Source organism: Eucyclogobius newberryi, unplaced genomic scaffold (assembly GCF_026437365.1).
Source record: "Eucyclogobius newberryi isolate DKJ021-1_F unplaced genomic scaffold, fEucNew1.0.hap1 SCAF_17, whole genome shotgun sequence".
NCBI lineage: Eukaryota > Metazoa > Chordata > Actinopteri > Gobiiformes > Gobiidae > Eucyclogobius > Eucyclogobius newberryi.
The window spans coordinates 20690042-20712910 of NW_027315801.1; the positions used below are offsets into that span (position 1 = coordinate 20690042).

Sequence of the window (22869 nt, forward strand, 5' to 3'; positions counted from 1 at the left end):
AGAAAAGTATTTGAACTGCACTAAAAGTATAATCAGATTACGACATCTCTTTCAAAAGGCCAGTGAAATGACAAGTATCTGATGCCATGTTTCAGATTGTGGGTAGTGGGATATTAGTGGGTTTACTCTGAGGGTGTGACCTTCCTCTATTCTCTCTATCGGCCCTTTATCTCGGTCTGACGCATGTTTCAACCATGCCTCAACTTCTGCTGAAAAATGATGTACTGATAATGCCATTTGTATCAGTTGCTGTTTTTGGATTTCTTTCTAAATAGAGGAAATAAGGCTTTATACTACTTTTTTATTGTCACAAATAAAAACTAAAATATGTCGTCTCAGTCTTTAGGCTACCGTATTTTACGGACTATAAGTCGCACCGGAGTATAAGTCGCATCAGCCAAAAAATGCATAATAGAGAAGAAAAAAACATATATAAGTTGCACTGGAGTATGAAATGCGGTTGCAAGTGTCAAAATAACAAATTATATTACATATAAGTTGCTCCAGAGTATAAGTATATAAGTTTAAATATAAGTATAAGTCGCACCCCGGCCAAAAAAGGTGCGACTTATATTCCGGAAAATACGGTACATGCCAACCACCTGTCTCTCTTCAAAACACATGAAAATTATGAAAAATGGGAGCGAAATAAGGCATTTTGTGCGTTTGAGCAGTTTTGTCAACATCCTTTTTTTATTGATACTTCAAAACAACGAGGTGGCATTAAAAAGTAATATCGCATGTGTGTTGTGTCCGAACCTTGCGTGGGTCGTGGCTGATGTCGTCCAGGTTGGTGGACAGCAGAGTGTCCTTCATGGCCACGTACAGTTTCTTCCCGTCGTCATCCGGGAGCAGGGAGTGCACATCTCCCGCCTCTAGGGGCAGTGTGAGGATTCGGCCATTCTGCTGCAGTTCTGCACGAAGACAAAAACACGAGATGGAAAACTGTACTTTAAGTTACTGTAATACCATGAAAGGTTATTAGATTTTGTTAACAGGCACACAATTTTAGTGACCACTGAACCATTTTGGCTGTCTGCAATGAGAGATTTCTTATTGTGAGGAGTTCTGGCTCGAAAACTTAAGTTGTAGCTCTCACACTGAGTAAAATTTTGAGCCGTTGCGCGACCAAAGACGTGCTACGATGGATATCAAGTCAAGTGTGTCTGATATTTTGGAATCTTGTTTGCAGAGTGAGCCTTCCTCTCACTGCGTCTACGATCGAGCCCCATCAAGCATGTGACCAGCGGTAAAAACAAACATGTGACCAAGAGTAAACACAAGAGCACCATTAAAGTAACTTCTCCACTCACCGGGAAAACGACGGGATACCTCATAATGTGACATTTTTTTATATGTATTATAGGCACCATTTTGAGCACTTTTGCCCATTCAATGCAGTGTATTATATGTTGTTTTGAATAAAATTTTTGTATGGCAACATCGCTTATGTATGTATATAAAAATCTCTTTCAGCCACCTCAGCCTCTCCATCTCCTCCCCTTCACCACTACCACTTTGAAGTACCCGCTAAGCTCTAAGCACTGAACTTTATCTACAGAAATATATTCATTGCACCTCGCTCATTTTTACATTTTGTTTCATGTAGATAACGTTTCAGATTCGGATAAAATTGGACGGACGCACAGAAGTCCAGGGACGACATCCGTCTGAAGGAGAAAAGACAGATGAGATGATTTTACGAGAGTACAGAGTTCAACGATGTAAACGACAGCGAGTGATTGGAACATGTATGACATAAACCTGAACTGTGCATTTTATTGTCTTTGGAGAACTGCAGATCAAAGGTGAAATGCAGGATAACCACTCTGCCACACTAATCCTCCTCTTTGTACTCCGATACTGTCCCAGGAACACTTCAGCACGGGCTGAATCATAGCTGTGTCCCCGGGGAGGAATTTGATGATTTGATGATGCATGGTAATAACATGGTTTAGATTTTGATAAATTATGGTTCAAGGCGGTTCTGAATGAGAGGCTGCGGCAGGGTACTTCGTAAAACATGTACTTATCTTGTTCAGGAAGCGGTAATAACAGAGAAGTACTTCAGAAGTGCACAGTGGGTGCATTACACAAGATTAACAGACATGGACAAAGTCTGGAAGTGACTAACACAATATTAAAAGGTGGAGAGAGGAGGGACGGTGGATCTGCGGAGCGGCGTTTCCCATCAATCTTGTTTCCTCCCTCAGTCTAAAAACAATACGCAGTAAATTGATTTTAAAAGCTGTTGATTAAAGCTGCGGTACCTGATTCAAACTGTGATAGAAGTATTTAAATCTGACTCAAACAAACCCTTTGACACTCGCTAGTATACTTTTTATTAGTAGTATTCTTTTTTTCCCACTCGCAGGGTTTTTGTACAGAAAAGTAAAGCAGGGTGGACCACCAAAGAACAGTCAATCAGCTCTCATCCCAAAGCCACCATATAGGGTCGCTTTCTTACAAGTTTGCAATAGATAAAATGTTTTGTAAATAGATAAAGTCAGTGTGTAGTGGTCTGATTTGTGTCACAAGATTCTGCTTTTGAAATAGACTTTCTGGGGAATTTTATTTTATTTTTTAAACTAATTTATAAGAGAAAAGTTGATGCAGATTTTTATGAAAGATATACAGAAGTGACTATTCTAAAGTCTGCATAAAGTGTGAAAATAACGAATAATATCACATATAAGTCGCTCCGGAGTATAAGTATATAAGTATTGAAGGGGAATCTAAATATGTTAACCATTACTATATTGTATAACCAACTATATTCATTTTACGAAACTGTTTTACGAAACTGTATTAAAAGTATAACCAACTATATTCATTTTAGACTGTGTTACACTTGGGTTAACTCCTTATACGCACAACACATACTCTATTGCCCCATTTGAGACACTTCTGCTCCTTTTGAGACATTCTCTGATGAGGACGGACACCTTCCCGGAGCAACTTCAAGGCCACAGACGTGCGAAAGAGCTCATGGAGGCAAACTGAAAGGAGGCGTCAATCGTCATATTCCGCCTAATATCTGAATGTTATAAATATACAGCAGAGCAGGGATTTCGGCGCGTCCGGACTACGCCCGTGTAAGACGCCGGTCACATTTGCCTAGGGACAGATTTGGTATCTGTATTATTCTTGTACATGGTAGGGATTAAACATCTGATTGATTTTAACTTGCTGATTCATGCCTTTTCTTTCATAAACAAGCACGCCAACAGTATAAATATAAGTATAAGTTGCACCCCGGCCAAAACTGAAAAAAGGTGCGACTTATAGTCTGGAAAATACGGTAATGGTCTGGATTAAAATTTTCACCAAGTGTACCAAGTTAATTAATGACAAAAACATGATTAAGCTGGTGTTACAAAGCAAAAAGAAATATGAAAAGTCCTAAGAGAATGAATGCAACCCAAAAATATGCTTCTATACAGCTATAAGACTGATTTCATAATTATGATTTCTTAGTGACATAAAAAGCAACATTAAATTCATTCAAGAGAAGCATTTATTTCTCTCATGACATTCACAAAGACACAAAAACGACATGTAAAAGCCCTATGTGTCTGTGGTCCCTTTTCCACATTAGAATGAATGAATTGTCACTAATCCAGTCTGGTGCGTTAGTCACGGTGGTGGTGCCAGTCTGTTGCACCTCATTTTAACAAACCTCCTTCACGCTGCATTCAAGGGATTTACGGAAAAAACAAAGAATCAAATGAAAAACTGTCTGGGGTTTTTCAAGGAATTGTTTCTTGGCAATGTTTCCGATTTCTCTCTTCAACTGAAAAAGAAATGTTTGCTTGTATTTCTGTCCAATCGCAAACAAAAAGCCCCTTTTCCCACAGCAGGTTGTAGGGGGAGGGTATAGAAAGGTGTATTGGGCTTATGTTGGATAGTTGTCAGCAGAATGTCTAAATGCACAAACTTGAAACATGACACAAAACTAAAGAGAGAAGCGTAAACAGCTGATGGAAAGAAGTTACTCCGTTAGTCAATGCGTGACAGAATATGTGGTATATTTAATGTATTTATTAGTAAACCTAATTTTGTGATATTGTAAATCAAAATTATAATACAGTTTAACAGCAAAGATATAGCCCTAGTCATTGTATGAAGATGGAGTAAATAGAAAAGTTGACAATGGTGGAGTCTGTCATCTTCCTCCATTGACAGAAATCAAATCCAGTTCAAATGTTGCCTGGTTTGGTGGAGGTTTGGAGGGGCCAATGGTACGGATTGGCAGGCTCACCTCTGTCACTCTACCCCAGGGCAGCTGTGGCTATAACATAGATTAACACAGAGAATAGAGTGAACGAATAATGCATGAAATCGAAAAGAAACTTAAAGCAACTGAAATACGACCAATGTATTATTATTGTTGCGTTGTCATCGCTACACACGGCCCGTTAGTTGTCATGAAACAGCTGAGTAAACTGCTTGGAGATTTGGAAAATGTAAGAATGAATGAATGAAAATACATGGACTGATCTTTTCGATGCTCAGTTTATTTTTGGTTGACTCCACGTTTGTGTCAGAGAAACTAATTAGGCCCGAGCGCCACAAGCTGGCGAGAGGCCTATTAATCTCGTAAGGCCGTGCAAAGGACGGCTGTGAAAGTGCGCACGTAGTGCGCACGAAATCGAGCGCAAAGCGCTCGCCCACTTCCAAACACTCACTAACGCACTCCTTCACTCACGCACGCCCCGTGCATACTAATTAGTAGTAGGAAAATGGAACATTACCGTTGTAAACGGGCGAAGCCAACCCCCCTATTTTTCACCCAGTGAACATTGACGAAAAGTCACAAAAATGTGCACACCTCTAAAAATCGTGCCTCTCTACATTCTGGCTATTTCCCTTTTCTAAAATAAAAAAAAATTGGCGCGTCAGCGCCCCCAAATGTACCAAAAATGCATTGAGAGATAGGAAATGACCCAAAAAAAATCTGATTGTAGAATCATGAAATTTGGCACAGAGGTAGATGGTGACAAGAGAAGTAAAAAATATTATTACGGCAACGCCATCCGCCCAACCAAATGTCGGCCATATTGGTTCAAAAATGGCTAAGCATGACTCGGGAGTTTTTCCAAACGTCGTACTTTTACGAACTCCTCCCAGGGCGTTGGCTCTAAAAAGCTGAAATTTGGTGAAAATGCTACTGAGGAGTGGGACATCAAAAGTTATTCAAATTACATTGATACCTGTCACGGTCTCTGTGCGGCGAAGCCGCAAACTTTAGCTAGAATTTCAGAAATCTCCCAAATTTAACATTTCTGCCGTTTGCGCAGATAAAGTCCGAATTGCGTCAAATTAGAATCAGTTGTTAAACTCTTTGCGCTAAACGTACTTGAAGTGAAATAAATTCATTTGGCGCCACAGCGCCCCCTACAGATTTTATATGGAGGTTAAATGTTTAGTTTTGCGAAATTTTATGAAATTTGACACACAACTCAATTTTAGCATCCCCATCAAAAAAGTCAATGAGACCCATGTCATAATTGCCAGAACATGTTTACACTTTAGACTTTCACAAACTCCTCCCAGGGCGTCAGCCCTATTAACCTGAAACTTGGTGAGACTCATCTTCAGGGGTGGACCATCAAAAGTTATTCACATTTTCATTCAAAGAGTCACGGTGTCTGTGCGGCAAAGCTGCACATTTTGCCAAGAATTCAAAATAAAATTGCTTTTTGATGGTAAAACAAAGGGGAGAAGATGTGACAGCGTCACAGATTCAGCAGTAGGCGTAATAAAAGGACAATTGGGGCGCGTTAGCGCCCCCTCCTCTTGCGGCGTGGCGGCGGTGTGGCGGCGGCGTGGCGGCGGCGTAGCGAGGGCTGATCATTGCCGCTTGCGGCTATATTTATAACTGGATTCAATCATAGCAGATCCACATGCACAATCCATGGGTTTTGGAAGGATACAAATCTAGCCCTGTTGTCATAGCAATTCAAACTTCAAAACAAATTATAAAAAATTTTGACTGTGCAAAGGCCCTCAAGATATCACTTATAAACACGAAACCCATGGACACTTATGACAAGACTACATTTTGTCCCCATTTTCGATCGGCTCTCCATCCCTCGCCTTGTCAGATGGCTCCGCCCTCCTCCTCTCATCACCTCTCCATCACTCTCACGCTAGAACCTCTGCATCCTTCCCTCCCCCTTTCTCCCTCTCCGTCACTCGCTCCCCGTTATAACCTCTCGCCCGCCTCTCCCACTCAACCTGTCCGTCAAAAATCCCTCCTTTCTGTCAGACCATAATCGATCGCTCTCGCTCCACCTCCGCTCTCCTCCCTTATCTCTTTTAGACGTGTTCTCCGCCACCTTCGCTCACTGTTATGATCTCACGACATTCTGGACCATTTCCCCCTCGTCCGTCTCTGTCCTCACCCTGTCTCTGCACGAAATTGAAAAAAGTAAAAAAAACTCAAGTGTTTCACAAGTGTTAGAGGAGATACCGTATGTATTGACAGCACTTTTCTGGATTAGAGCAGCTTTATACACAGGAATCACACTGCCCAGGGACTGTTCACATTCTTTCTTGGCTGCACCTGTGCCTCTCAAGTGCAATTACGCTTCAAACAACACATGACAAGCAAGTGGAGCTCATTACTGTAAAACGGCGAGCACGCTGTCAAAATCTATCCATCGTAATGTAATTAGTAGTCACACGGAGACACGAGGCTTGGATCGGTGTCAAAAACATGAAGTGGAAGCCTATAATGAACTCGATTAGGTGAAATTGGCTTTGTGTCGAGTCTGAGAATAATACCTTCATCATACATTCTGCTGTTCACGCTTTGGCTAGCTGAGAAACGCTCCAGATCAAGAATTGAACAAAGAGAACCCCATTTCTAGATTGTCATGGAGGTGGGACATATCGAAGAATGAATAATAACGCAATCGTTGCTTTAGAGATATGCAAAATTAGAATGCTGAGTATATAGACTATGGAAGAACTGCTAAAAGGTTGCAAAATAAGCAGTTTAAGAAGAAGAATTGTAAATGTTATCGTTCTGTAAAAGTTGAATTGCAGTAACCATCTGAAAAAATATTGATTAAAATATCAGTTTTGTCCCGAGATTGTCCTTGTCATTTGTGTTCATGAGTGAGTGCTTTTCAAAATAAAATGTAAAGGTAGCAATTTGTATGTACCAGTAGTCAAAAAAGTTTCATCAAGAAGTTACAACATAGGTACAAAACTATGAAATCAGCTAATTAAATCTTTATCTTTGGATGGTGCCCCAGTCTGTGTGCACATGTGTCGTCCACCATTTACCGTCAGTGTATCAGATTTGTCTTTAGAACAGACCAATTTTACGTTCAGACCGCCGTGCCAAAACCGTGCTGAACGCTTCTAGATGAATGCTAAAGCTTTTGAGGGCAGACGCTTTTAGTTTAGCCTTTCTGACTCTGACATCTGAGGCCCCGGGACGCATGGACGCAAAACGTGGCCAGCATAATGAGTGAAAATTGAAATAGGAGAGCTATTAACGCTATATATTGGGACAATCTTGCAACAAATGAGTTGAGATCCCAGACAAATACATTCTGGTGTTATTTTTACTGAAGTGAAAAGTGAATGTGTGATCTAGGTTTGCTATGGATTTTAAAAGTATAACTACTTTTACAGCTGCTGCCGCTTACTCTTGTTGGTGCTGCGTTCTGTATTCTAACGCGCTGAGCCTCATTCACAGCAGCGGCCCGGCCCCGGTGCAGTGAGTTTGAATGACTTTGAAACTAAAAGTCCCTCTTTCTCCGCAGTGAGAACTTCAACTTTGGCCCGAGAAACAAAAAGCGCTGTCACTTCATTTTAAATCAGCCCCAAAACACTTCCAGGTTTAATCCAATATACTACACTTAGAATACAGCAGACTGATTCAATAAGGGACAAACTCCATCAGATACATAATATAATGAGCCTGAATTTTAAAGTAGTGCACATGAACTCTTTCCCCAGCAATAGCATAGAGACTAAACTGCTTATGTTTTATCAGCCAAAACAATATGATCACTTCCATAGACACTTTTTTTTCCACCATAACTAGCATTTGGCTGGACTTCTAAATTTGAACTTCAAACTGCTCCGAGCTCACACTTTCACTTCCAATGCTCATCACCTGTCAATCATTATGTCCTTGTATTTTGAGAGACACCGACCAATGCAAATCAGGAACAATATCGACAAAACAGTCTTAATTAATCTCAATATCTTTTCTCGATGATCTCAATAACAATGTTCAGAGGATGTTTTCACAATGTGCTAAATTTGATGGATCCTAAATTAACCTAAAAAGTGCAAAAGAGGGTGAAATATTTTATAATTTTTTAGTTTTAATTGTGGATGACATTCTCAATATTCAAATTTTGCATAACGTTGCTTGCAATATTATACTTTTTTTTTATATATTTCCCACCTTTAGGCACAAGGTGGGAAATATATTAGTATCAATAGAATTATCCTTTCTAGGGTTGAAAGATATACCGGACTCTAATCAAAATTGCAATTTAAATGAACACAATTAGCAAATCATAAAGATCGCCAACTAATTTAATAATTAAATGAACTATCTACTGACTCCAGAACATGTCATGTGCTGAGAGAAGAGGCTTTATCACTCAGACACAGCGGGAATTACCCCAAACGTGTAAAAATGTGTGTTGTTTTTGTAAATATACTCTCTGAAGATGTTCTCAAGTCTCTTTTGCTTAATCTCTCTACCAAATTTGAAAGCACTAAATTGAATATTTTACTGCAATGGGAAATGTTAAATAATCACGTCTATTATTATGGAGTAAATGAGACAACTTTCCACTGATGTTAATGTTGGAGTGATTGCTTGTTTGTTTCTGCTTTCAGAGTTGTTGGTTCTCTTAAAGCTGACAGCAATTATGATCAATTATGAAAGTGACAAATTTCCCTTTCCACAAATTATCCTCTCTTAAACAAAACTACCAACCCTGTAGTTTTGACCACTACAAACATGTTCGGCAATACGCTTCTGAATGTGATTAAAATGTGAACTTTGAACAGAATCTTAACCATACATCGCAAATCAAATCGTAACGGCAATGCTTGACAGAAAGAAAGAATTCTATTAGATATCGTTTTCCAAAATTGTTCAGCCCAATCATATTCATTGTATAAAGTGAATGTGTTTTGATCGTACGTCTTTGTTGACAGATACTGCGTTGACTGGGTCGGGCTGGACTGTGTTTCCTGGTTCAGACTGGGCTGGAGAAAACAGAGAAATCTCCCTCCACAGACATGAGCAGAGCGTGTGCACAAACAGAAGCAGACTGTGAGCTGTGAGTCAGAGACATGTGTTGGGACTAAAATAAATGATGGCCAAACAAACACACTTTCACTGCAGCTTGTTAAATCTCTGCTCTGTTCTTGTGGGTTAATGCCGCACGGTGCATGTGGAAATAACATGCAAAACCTTAAACCTTCAGATCTTTGTGTTAGGCTTGGTCAGGACTATCTTAGCTGGAGGATTTTTACCCCAAATCTTGGGTTATACAACCAGAATTAGCTCTTTTGTCAATACAATACATTACATAGCTTATATAGGACAGATTAGTAGTTTAATTAGCAATGACAGTAGCAGCAGTAGTAGACGATATGTTAGTTGAAGTAGAAAAATATTAGCAATGTATGGGAGAAATTCATTATTTTTTATCTTTTATTTTCTTAGGCTAGTTGATGGATTCTATCTCATTACATAAAAAATATTAACTCCAACCTTAACTTCTAAAAAGTGCAGCAAAAACAACTGTGTTTTTCCCCCTCTACTGTATAACAAGTGTAAACAGAAGCACTGACAGCAACACGCAGGAGTTTTGCCAAATTCCTGCTAAATTGACCCTTAATCAATCAACGCACACGCCATGAATGAGGGCAGTCAGATTGAAAACCGGTCAGTGCATTAAACGTAACCTAATTGGAACTTCTGCACAGAGTCACGACCCAGGAATGTCGGAGTCGGAGTCTAGGAACCAAACTAGGAAAGGTATTAGGACATGTGTTTTGGGCCAGTGGCGGAGGGAGCGAGCCGGAGCAGGTCTGAGATGGCGTCGTTACTGAAGTGCGACTTTTTGGGACAGTGGGTTCTGGCCAATTGCCCAAAAACTCAAGCTGATGAATGTTAGAACCACATTACGCCGAAACTGGGCTGAATCTGCGGCTACACGGTTTAATGCACAACTAAGAGAGAATAACAAAGGACAAAAAAGGCATGATAAAATGAATGACATCGTTGGGTTCATTAGACAAGCACTTGGACAGAAAATATTGCTGAATGAGTAATGCTGCTACAGGGGACAAATTCTGTAAATGTTTACTTACTGTTAACGTCCTCTGTGCCTTTGACTGAGCACCTATCGACTGAAGAGGAACCTCGAGCTTTGGTCACTCAATCACTTGTTCTTGGACTAAACCCTAAAAAGTAAGCCTGGACTGGACCATGATTAAACTAGAATCTTTTCACATGCAGTATTTCGCATCATTCTCTTCTACACATTTTTTTTATTGTAGGACTAGTCTGTTCCTTCCACATTTTCAGAATGAAATAGGTGCATAGCCAGTACAGTGCCCTATGTTCCGTCTGTGCGATGCGGGGAGGTCACATGGTAACCAGCCCATGTAGGGAAAGGCAAAGGGCAGTCCGAAGTCCGATAGAGGCTAATCCCCGTTTAATGAAGCCTTGACAAGATCGTTTACCACAGCCTTTACGTCAAGGACTAAAATATTCACTTCTCTTCATCGCTGTCTCCTTGTTTAGTCCGTGTCTATTGGCTGAAAAAAAAACTGTTTGTTTTAAAATGACTTATGTTAAAATAAATGGACCCACCATGTCGTTATCAGACTCTGCAAGAACCTGTCACCTTCATTTCTTCAAGGTCACTCTTCACCTCTCAGTTCTTCCTAAAATCTTTTTTTTTTTTTAGTTTTGTGTTGCCTTCTGTTGGTTGTTGATGTGTATATCGACTTGAAGCTGTTTGTCACCTTAGACTCTCTCACCAAACTCTGATTAAAATTGATTTCCTTTAAATCACACCACTCCTCAAAGTCCTCATCTATTCAGCGACAAGAGAGAGCAATCCAGTTTTGGTGCGTGAGAACGGGAGGGACGTGATCAGATTCTGCAGGTTCTGACCCAGTCTTGTCCTCTCGCTTTGTTCCTGCCTGTCCCTCCTGTCATATCATGGACGGTTTGAGGTTTAGACCAAAAGTTGGATAATTCGGTTCTACTCCTAAGATCTTAGACATTATTATGGGTGATTAGAGAAATGTTCAGTCTGAGATTCCCGGCTGCTTCACAAGACATATTTCAACAGTCACCACAGCAATCCTGCAAACTCAAAATCAATGCCAAAATGTATCAGACAGTTCCAGACATACAGTAAGCAGGCCTGTGATTATTTCAACAGAATCTACCACAGTTTGGCAGTTAAACCCTCACAACATATTCACAAACTCTAAAGACGTATGCTTTATTTTCCAGGTACTTTGTATTGCATTATAATAGACATAAATCTTGTCTTACATTGTGTTCAATTGATCAGTTTCTGTTACTAAGTCATTTTGGATCAATATTGCAGTTAACAATGACTTCCTGTTCTAAACTGCGGAACTGATGCCACTCTTCATAGTGGCATTTCACCGTAACGAGCAGCGGATTGTCATTTATGTGTATTTATTTTTGAAAAGTGGCTACGTGATGTTTTAGAACCCAACATGTATCACATCATTTTTCAAATAATCACAACTAAGTACAGGGATTTGTCTGAGGATGGGGGGTAAGTGGAAACTGATATTTTCTGAGCATTGGTGCCTCAGTTGCAGAACAATACCAGATTACTCAAACATACACAAATCAATCAAAATACAACTTTGAGTAAATTAATGATGAGAAAACACCATTGCAACAAGGTTAAACGCTAATTAAAGTTGGCATTCATAATATGTCCCCTTTAATGAGAATTATACTCTACCAAACATTTCCAGACACGAGTTAAACCTCAGCCCTAGATTCTATATAAAGGGCCCATTCAGGCTCCTCCACAGAGATTACGCTTCTGTTTGTTAGTGTATTCAGCACAACAGTCTTTGATTCACTCTGACAGGGGTCAAAGGGCAATTGGATGAGGGCGAAGGCCGTGACCCCTGTTAACCCCGCTGTTGACTCCAGACAGAAATAACACTCAACAGGTTGGAGTGAAGTCCAAACACATGCTTTAGTTCAACATTTAAGTCATTTGCATCACAACAAATTAATGGAACGTCTTTTCACAAACCCAACACGCCTAATGAGCTTACACTATTTAGATCCGGCATTTTTCAATTAATTCACGTCAACTAATCCCATCAAACACATAAATTATCATATATTAATTGATAATAAGTAAAGCCACAGATGGCTGCTCATAAGCAAACTGTCAGCTTCCATCCACTCAAGATTAAATGTATTTAGCAAGAGATGATACAGGCCATAAATGACAAATATATCATGAACCAATGATGGCAGCTGATGAGAAAAGTCCAGCTTGGTTTAGATTTTGGGAGGTTGTGGCTTTGACTCCTGTAATATGCATGTCCTCCTTGTGTGTAACTCTAGCTCCCAAAAAGATGCACATTATAATTTCATTGTTTAAACTTTCTCCCTTTTCCTTCCTTACGAGGCCTGTTTTGTGTCTCAGTTCTGGGTAAACTCCATGTGAAACACTGATCCAGACCCAGAGCCCAGGGGACTTCTGTCTGTCTGAGTCCCACCGACGAGCGCTATTCGGGGGGCAAATTTCCGCTACAAACTGTCATTATCTACAGCTGTTTCTGAAGCTATTACACACATTTACACTGTGCAAATGACTGCTGAGAGATGGAGGTGTAAGTGGCGGTAGAGTGGTTAGCATTCTCAACAAGTAGGTCACTAGTTCATTTCCCAGACTTTATTGTGCCTTTTTGTGTCTGGGTGTGTTTCTTCGGGGTGCTCTAGTTTACCCCATAAAACATGTACAATAGGCTAATCCTTTAGGTACTCCTGGATTTAATCAGTAGGAGGGTCCAGCTAGCTACTCTTGACCAAAACTGTGACCTAAAATCTCCCCTGTGTCAAAAGGCTTGAAAACATTGCAGATTTCTGAATATACAAGGTGGTTATTAAATACTGGATGTTCTTTCATATCATGGAAACAAGGGCATCTTAATCATGGCCAGATTAACAATGGAAATCACGATTATTTCTAACGATTACTTCTGTTCCATAAAAATTAACCTGAAGATAAAGTAGACCAAATATATTGTATTAGTAATGTTTGTTTAAAAGCCTAGGGTAAATTCAGGTTAAGTGGGAAAGACAGGAAACCTCCTTAAATCAACTCAACTTGCATTGACTGTTAAACTGACTCACACCAGATACATTCTTGTAATATTTCTTTCACTAACTCTTGTGTGTACTGTGTGTGAATACATCTGGGGAGGCTCATGCTGTTCGGTTTGAGCCCCGCTGAGTGGCCGACCAATCACAGCGCAGCAGCGACCAACAACATGACGACGTGACAAACGTACTTTGGCCTATTTTAGCATATTTACGGACGATTATACATTTCATTGATTGCATGGCCATAATGGACCCTGAAATTTAAAAAGCACAACACAAACTGTTCAATCAATATTTGTGATTCTGTAGTTTTATTACATTTGTATTGATGAATAATGATGATAATTATTTTTATGTCTAGACATGTCTCTGTGTGTGGCCCCAGAGTTATTTACTCTCCACTTCCACATTCTGTCACTGAAGTCGTGCCTGGACAGTGTCACAAAGCTAGCTCGCTGGACAATGTGACCTTTGACCTCCCAGATTAACAATATTTATCATTTAGACTGGGAGACAAAACACCCATTACTGTTCACTCTGGGAATATGACATACTTCCTGTATGCTGTGCTAAATATGTTATATGTCCAAAAATAAATATAATTTCTGCACATTTGTGATTAATTGTGTGATTATTGCGTGTAACTACTGTTTTTTTTTTTTTTTATGGCGTCATTTGGAACTGCTGATAGATGATCGTAAAAGTCGTGAACAACCATATTTCTACGGCAGATTGTGAATGAAATATGCGATTTGTCAAAGTGTGTTGCCCGAGGACACAAGAAAAGTATGCTATGTATGCTATGTAGTATGTTGTAAAATAAAAGCTTATTTCTATTAACCTTAAACTTTTTCTTCTTTTTAACCTTCCCTTGTATATGCACTTCTTGCCGTTCTAATTTAAACCTGTACAGTTTAAATTCCAGTTTGGACTTCAAAGCCTTTCTGCAGATCTAGTCCTGGTTAAGTCCAAGTGAAGTCCAGATCCACTCCACGTCCTTAAATCCACGGTGAAAGCCACAGATTGGCCCATATTCTAAATCCTCTTTTAACTTCTCTGTCCTATAAATTCCCCGTCATAATTTTCTGACTGTAGTTTGAATTCGTCTGATAAGGTCACAAGTTAAACAGGAAGAGGAAGTGAGATCTGTGAGTCTTATTCCCAAAACGAGACCATCACAATCTTGTGGTTTCACTGTTTACGCAGCTTTTGGACATGGACTAAGCAGAGTCTCGATTTGGTACATTCTATTTCAATCTTGTCTGCGTGAATTTAACTGAAAAAGTGTACCAAATGACATGAAATAGAAGAGGATTAACACTGCAGTCTTTTAGTCAATTAATCGCTTAATGGTGTCAATCCATTTTGATTAATCGACTCATTATTTTATTCATATTTTAAGCATCTATATGGACCACAGCATAGATAAATTGGCGTTTAGGGAGAAACTGAACCGTTTAATCTGCCTTTTCACTTATGAAGATGCAGTTTGCAAGTAGTTCCATGTACCGTATATCATTTGGGAGCCTTTGCCAGTGCCACGCCCCTTTTTGTTGATTAATAAATACACAGAGCGTGTCTTTAGGTGACCGAGAATTTATTTTAAGCTGCCACAGCCCTAGCCGACATCTAATATTTGTCCTGCTGTTCTGGCCAGCAATCAATATTTGCGGATGACATCACCACGAATCATTTAAAATATTTAGCAGGGCCCAAAAACTGTAGTTACCTTCACACAATTCACTTTTATAAAAAATAATTACTAAATGTATTTATTGCCATATGAATGAATGATTATAATGAATGTTTTTTCTTTTTTTCAGGTGAACCAGTTTAAGTATGTTCTCCAGATTTCTGAGCAGTAAAGAATTGGAGGGAATTCTAACACTATTTTCCAAAGCCTCATGTCAAAGTGCACATCATTCACAAGGAAATGCAGAGAAAATGTGGCAGTGAGGAGGCAAACCACTGTCATGAGTGCTGGGACTGTCCTGTTGCTCAGAAGTATTAGACTGAGATCAATAAAGTTTTACAGATTATTTATGACATCATCATCCCACTGGATTTCAGATCTATGTACTTGGGCCTCAAAACTCCTGCCGTGGAAACAGTAAACAGTTACTACTGGAGCATCCTCCTGGCGGCAGCGAAAAAGGCTCTTACAAAGAAAAAGGCACGATCAAGGACTGGACTGACATTCTATTGGACAATCGCAAAATTAAAAAAAATCACATTCAGACTTAAATTTAAAACTATCACATTTGACTGGGCTGAATAGAACAATTATGTTGGTTTATGTGTGCCTTGAATTGTAGCTTTTTGTTGGCGGTCTACTGATTTTGATTTGTGTCCATTGTTCTCTCTCGTCTTGTTTTGTTTCACTATTTGTTAATTGTGTTCTATACAATTTGAATTAAAACAAATATATAAAATAAAAAACAAATGCACTGAGGTCAAACTGGGATTGACACACAGAGACTGAAGAAGCTTTTTTAATATCCGACTGGTATCAATACATGAACAATTCCTCTGATATCACCAATAGTCATATTAGCAACAAAAATTACTTATCACTATGTGACATCCTTTTGGATTACAGCTCATTTTTAAATTGTGACATGTTGTTTGTAAAATATGAATAAAATGCATTATTATATTAAGACAATGTGGTTGCTGACAGCTGCACAACTACAAAATAATGTGTTTTTTGACAATTACTTTTGTAGTGATGGATATAAAAAAAAAAACTAAATTTACATCTTAAAAGAGCATTAACCATTTCCCTTTGTCCCTAACAAGCACTGGTCTGGTGCACAGACACTGACACTGATTGGCGGTAACACACTCCGTTAATCCCATTCTTGATGTGAGGCGGGTTCTTTAGGTGAGGCGGGCAAGTGTTTCTCACAGCATTCCTTCCTCTGTAAAGTCTAATCTGCAAAATTCTGTTTAATCCACAAAGTTTAACACATAATCCACCAAAGAGGTACAGTGATTTGTCGACTGGACCAATTGATCTTATTATCTGCAGATTATGGCAAGTCCACACGCTAAGGGGCTATTGAGCTGCAGAAACATTTGACTTACAAGGTGCAAAATGACAACGTTTCAAGAGTCTGTAATCTCTCAAAATTCAACAGCCTTGTCTAGACCGTTATTAGGGTTGCACAATACAATAGAATATAAACATCATCTGTTTATTTAATGCTCTTTAAATAAGTAGTGTAAACACTTTTCTACCTCCATTGAGGACGTAAAGTGCTTTCAACTCACCAGCAGCACTGTGCAGTCACACATTTCACTGTTCTTTCTCAAAGTAAAGCTTTCATTCATCTAAATGAGTCCAAACAAGTCAAACTTTGAACACATGAAAGTGCTGACCCATCTCTCTAACAGCAGATTAATTGGAATAAATGAAGACTGGAGGGAAATAAAGCAGAGATTTGGTTCATTAAAGAGAGTGAAGAGAAGATATTGACCACCGGAGCTCAAAGGAGGAACTTTGTAAAGAGTGTAAACAAGACAAATGTTAACGCTCCAATTAGACCAAACCGTCTCCAAACTCAAGGAACAGCCCAGAGGAATCACACTTTCAAGGAAAATAAATTACAACATGTAACTAAAATGGGAATCAATTATGAACATAATTAACCAAATATTAGACTTTACTGATTTTGTGCTAACAGCATGTGGTGTTGAACAACAACTATTAATACTACCGGTAGTTTCAAAACTACAATTAAATAGTAGAGTTGTAGCAGATTAGCCATTTTAGTTATGAATGAAGTACCAGTGAGCAACTCTGAGAAAGGTAAAGAACAGTCAAATTGGTTTGATAATCTTAAATACATTTAATGTATGATGCAGTATTTAATGTATAGGTTATTTGAGCTTGTTTATTATGATATTGTACATTAGAGCAAAATACAGTAGTAGAATAGCTGTGGCACAGCCTGGTATTACTCATATAAACATTCTATCCCATTCATTTTTGTTGTGCCAGCGCAAGGAAATAGTTATTGTTATATTACATATTTATTTAAGCTTGTTACATATTTATTCAGGCTCCATTTTCTAAAAGTAGGTTTTGTGGTGCTTGATGAATACAAACAAACATTTCCTTGTCAGAATGTTGTGGCCCGCAATAATTTGGGTGTATCATTGTGAAGCATAAGAAACATTTATTACATGGTCGTTAGCACGTATGCTTATTTTGGCGCTACACGCTATTGTTAATGACAACAGCAAAAACAATATGTGGAAATGTTTTGTGTGATTTATTGGTTGTCACTCACCAAAACAGCTTTTTCGTAGTTTGAAGGCTAATGCTAACTCTCGTCCCATGGAAATCGCATTGGAGCTAACGTATGGAACGGTGGCATTTAGAATGTGGGGAGTTCTGTTCACAAACACTGAAAGGGTCCATCATCACTGTAAACAAGGACATATTGTAGAATGCAATCATCATTTCCATTGTCGTTGGGGTTTGAGACAAAATCCCGTCGAGCATTTTGAATCGGAGCCAGTCGATTCAACCCCTGACCTCTGTGGGACTGATTGTTTTAGCATCTGCTTTTTGACACCGGTCCAGAGCCAAAACAGTAATGAGTATTCAAATGTGTGTCTGGTCTCATTTACATAGAAACGAGCCGGATTAGATCAGCCGTACGTCACTGTTCCACAAAATTCAATTAGAGGCCGAGACACAGGAGCATCTGCAGGTAAAAGCATTTGTCTGGCTGTGTTCATGTGAGAAATGTGGACACTTGGCTTCTTTTGGCGAAAGAACAAACAAAGGAACCTACGAGAAAGATGAAGAGAGTAAATAGTACTGTTATTGTGCCATTTTATTAGTTATTAGTTGGTTGTTTTCATCTTTGTCTTGTCATCTTTGCTATGTTGTGACTGTAATTAGAGTCCAATGGAAGTTAGACTTTTAAGTTTTTTTTAAATACATTTTTTGCTACTTATAAACGTACTCCTTAGATAATAATTTGCAAAGTATGTTAGAGCTGCTGTACTTGATTTTTACGGTCTTAAAAAGTTCTTTATAACTGTTTGCAGCAGTTATTCCCCACGATGAACCACGTTTTGTAAGAGCTTTTTACCACATAACGGCAAGTTTTGGAGCCACTGTCGCCACGTAATCCTTCTTCCAGTTGTATTAGTTAACTTAGGGCTGCAGACCTCCAGAGAAAATATGTTCTACACAGACTAAAAAGCTGTTTTCGGGCCGCACAGGGAATCGGTGCATTGTTGACTTGTTGGTCAATCTACTTTATAGCATATTTTAGACTTTTCCCTCGTTCTTCTTTTAAACCTAAAGGAGTTACATCTGGATCGGAAGTGTCATTACAACAAAAGTGCCGATCACGTGGGAAAAGAGGGAAAAGTGGGCGGGGCAGAATGAGGTAAAAAGTTAGATGCAGACAGCACACAATGGGCTCATTTTGACCCTAAGAGCTGCTTTTACAATACATCTGTGCTGAGGTTAAACAGATTATACTTTATCACATGAAAACCATCGGGTACAGCCCCTTTAAAGTCAAATCATCTCTCTTAAGACATTTCAATGCAAAATGCCAGTAGAGGGGGCACCGACTTTCTTTTGCTCGTGAAATGAAGTCATGTCACACCATAACTTGGTTCATTGCGCTGTAACCACTGGGCTTATCCACATTTAACAAAAAAACTCTGTCCGCATGAATGAACAAAAGATAAACAATGTATTTTTCTTTTTTTGAATAGCCTCAGAAAGTGGTGTGATTATTCGACTTCAAAGACTGGATTGTTGTCAGTTGAAAGGACTTTAAGACTTACGATTAATATGACAAGTTTGTGGTGCCGATCTCCAAACAAAAGCTGATAAAGTCCAACATTTGTGGATTTCTATTTTGGATATTTCTTTCAAAAACTGTAAATCTCCCGCACCACAGAGTTACAAAGACCCTCGCCCGCCTTTCGAGATTAAGGTGTCATCAAATTCTTGAACCGACACTGGAGGCTCTTTGTTGCGCATTGAAAGTCTGATGCTGGTGCATGGACGTCAAAAACACTGGGGAGCTTCATACTTCATAGATGATGGGTGACCGGAATTAAATACAACTTTAGCTATGTTCATGTTGAGGCTACAACATTACAACTCAACAAAACTTAAATAAACAGCTCAGAAAGTCCATTTTGCTTCAACTCCACAGACTTGTGCACTCAAACATGCAGGAACAAAACAAAACCGTCAATAAATATGGGTATGATTTAGTAAAAAAAGAAAGAATCCAAACGCTCCTGTATTCACCCGTCACCTGAGTGTGTGTGTGTGTGTGTGTGTGTGACTCTCTAAAGTGCTGTAAAGTGTTGTGGTGATATTAACTCCACTGTGAGTCCATTATTCATGAGTCTCTGAAGTGGCTGAATGTAGGACACTGTTTTCCAGGCTCTTGTCTCCTCCACTCCACTAATAATAATAAGTCTGTATCGAATAAACCAGTCTGTGTTTGCTGCTCAAGTCAAACTGCGTACGGGCAAAACAAATTCATCAAAAATGGCGCGTCCGTAAACAGCAATTTTGATTTGGTTGAATAAGCAAAACGCAAAGACTGCAATTATTAACATCATTCGGCAAACAACAAAATATCCTGACTGATCTTATTATGTACATAAAATCTGCCGACAATGTAGTTTAGACCTCTACAGAACTGTTCAGAAATGCGTGTGATTCTCTTTCTGCTTCTGGACATGTTTAAAATGTCCTCTAAATCCTAATTTTTAAACACAAAAATCCCAAATCTAATGGCAACGGTATTCAGAAAAATCCCTATCAAAATATGTTTTACAAAACTGCTTGAGAACAAGGATCCAAGACAGTAAGGTCAGGTATGTTTTGAATATGAATAGTTACAGTGTAGAAACGTGCGCGGCTTCGTGAATGGATTATAAACGGCGGGTGAGCTGTACAGACTGTTAATAATAACCTTGACAAGAAACGGAGGGTAGAGAAGGCTCAGTTCAGAGAGAGCGGTTGAAGGGACACGTTTCTTTTGTATAAACTGGTCTGGTGTTGGAATAATATTAGCCATTTGAACTCCAAGGAAAAGGCTTGATACTCGATAAGATTTAGATTTATCGCAATGAATATGCTGCGTTCAGTTTATTCACAGAGGTTGGGACTCGGCCCTTGGAGAGACGTTTTCACAGAGTTTCTGTGTTCACGTTGTCAAGTCGACTCAAAACAAATTAGGGAATTGCTCAAATCAGGCAAAATACAGATCCATTTAAGTGACTTTATAAGCTGGACATTATTGTTACATTTATAGTTTATATAGCAGCATTTGAGAGTGATTTTCTGCTTGTGTTGCAATCAGCTCAATCTAGACACTAGCAACATTAGCAACATTAGCAAAGCAGCGCAATTATAACTGTGGATTGAGCGTCTAACTCGGATAAACTCTGTGGCCCAAGTTTCCAAAGTAGAAACTCCAAGTTGTGTTTTTAATGTGAATTTAGAAATCGGAAATAGTGTCCAGTGATATAATAGACTTTGGAGACAACATACACCAAAACACTTTCACTTTTTGAATTCTATCTTTTTTTTCAAACCAATTGTAAAGGAGAGGAAATTGGTGAAAATGTGTTGTCTTTGGGCTTTAGAGCAACCAGTTGTGCCAGTATTTGCGTCTCAGTAAAAACATTTCATTTATTGCTCTAGATGATGACCTTGAGGCTATTTTAGTGCTTTCAGACTGTTGTTAATGGCAGTGTAAAATGTTGTGTTTACGTGCTAGAAGACTTGGCCCATCACCTTGTTTTGTAAGTAGTGCAAGTGCAAAGTTAAGTACAGTAACGGATGTCTATAGTAACAAAATGTCTGATAAATACCTCTAATAGTATAAATCATTCTGCATTTCAATCTGGAAGTGCTAAATTATAACTATAGTTTAGTTAAGTCTTTATTTGAAGGAACAATGTACAAAGACATTAAGCTCGTATAAACAAAGTTGTTCCGCACCAGATTGTAGCTAAATAGCTCATCTACATCTGCAATAATCAGAGGTAAAGTAAAAATTTAACTCAATAAAACAGAACAACTTGAGCCTTGTTATTATATTGAGGTAATTGAACAGACAAAACATAACATATTTTATTTATTTTTATTCATACGGGTAATACCCAATGAGAAAAGTTCTCTTTTTCATGGATATACCCTGTTAAAACACAACACAGGATACTAAAACACATATAAATCATTAACTAAAATTAACAAATACATAAAAACACATTTACACATGCAATATGAAACTAAATTATTTAAAACGTAGTCCTTGACCAGTGCTTTAAAATCACTGATACACATATAATGTCCAAATCATATGGAAATTAAATAATAAACTTAGTAATCATCTAACATCAAAAATATAGATTTACCGGTACTTATAGTGGCTAGAGTGGAATACAGTTATCCAAAAGTACGGATTTATTAAAGTCAAGTAGATATCTCGATACCACTCTTCAAAGTACAATTATTTCGAAAACAGGCCTCATTTATCGCAACCAAACCTTGTATTGGAGTGAATATTTAAGTCTTTTGTCAAATGTTTTTGGTCCTGGACATGTTTGTAATATGAGCTTCAAACAGAATCTTACCATTTGAACATGAATCGCAAATCTCATCGTAATTGTAATGCTTGTATGATATGTCTTTCCGAAATCGTTCAGCCCTATCCAGAAAGCCACACCAGTTAATGTAAATATGACTCATTTCCACCCCCTTCGGCTTTTAATATCCAAGTAAAGTTCTCCATAAAACTGTGGTAACGGTGACATCACATGAAACTTGGTCATTGGTCAAATATCAGAGCACCGCACGCCTAAATAAAGCAGTATTACGGGATTTGGACGGGGTTCCTACAAATTAAATACCTGTCAGTGGTGCGCAGTGGTTTGTTTGTTGAGTCGTTCGCTTTGATGAGGCGTGTTTCAGAATAAAAGCGCACTCTTTGATGGGGCTTCCTTCAAAATAAAAGCATGTGGCGCTGATTACAGAGTGTTACATAAGCCACAACAGAGAAGAACTCCACAGTAGGAGCCATGACCCAGAAATACAAGGAACATAAACACAACGGAAGAAGAGAGCGGGACTGTTGATTCATTTCTCCCTGTGGCCCTCAGAGGCAACTGTTGTTGTGATTTTGGGCCTTACAAAAATAAATTGATTTGATTTGATTTGACTGATTTAAGGAAATTAACTTGACTAGAAGTTTGTATTAAAGGAAACCTTATGTGGACTTCAAGGCAGGATCAGGAATAACCAGGTGCACTGAACAAAAAGAGAGACGCCTGAAGAGATCAAAAGTATTATTTAGATTTAGAATAAAATAAAACTATAATATAAAAACACACTTAAGTTCATTGCATTTTTTTAAAGGTTTGAATTTAGCACCTTTTTGTATTGTGTTTGATTAACATTTTAACAA

The 22869-nt window shown here is 38.7% G+C and overlaps 1 protein-coding gene across 3 annotated transcripts in view; it reads right to left on the reverse strand.

Moving 5' to 3' along the window:
* Nucleotides 1-22869, reverse strand: part of sema3h (sema domain, immunoglobulin domain (Ig), short basic domain, secreted, (semaphorin) 3H) — a 78657-nt gene that overhangs the window by 46163 nt on the left and 9625 nt on the right. For all 3 annotated transcript variants that reach the window (XM_072449369.1, XM_072449370.1, XM_072449368.1), the window contains exon 2: nt 760-914. In XM_072449369.1, coding sequence (XP_072305470.1) covers nt 760-914 — 155 coding nt within the window. The remainder of the gene's footprint in view (nt 1-759; nt 915-22869) is intronic.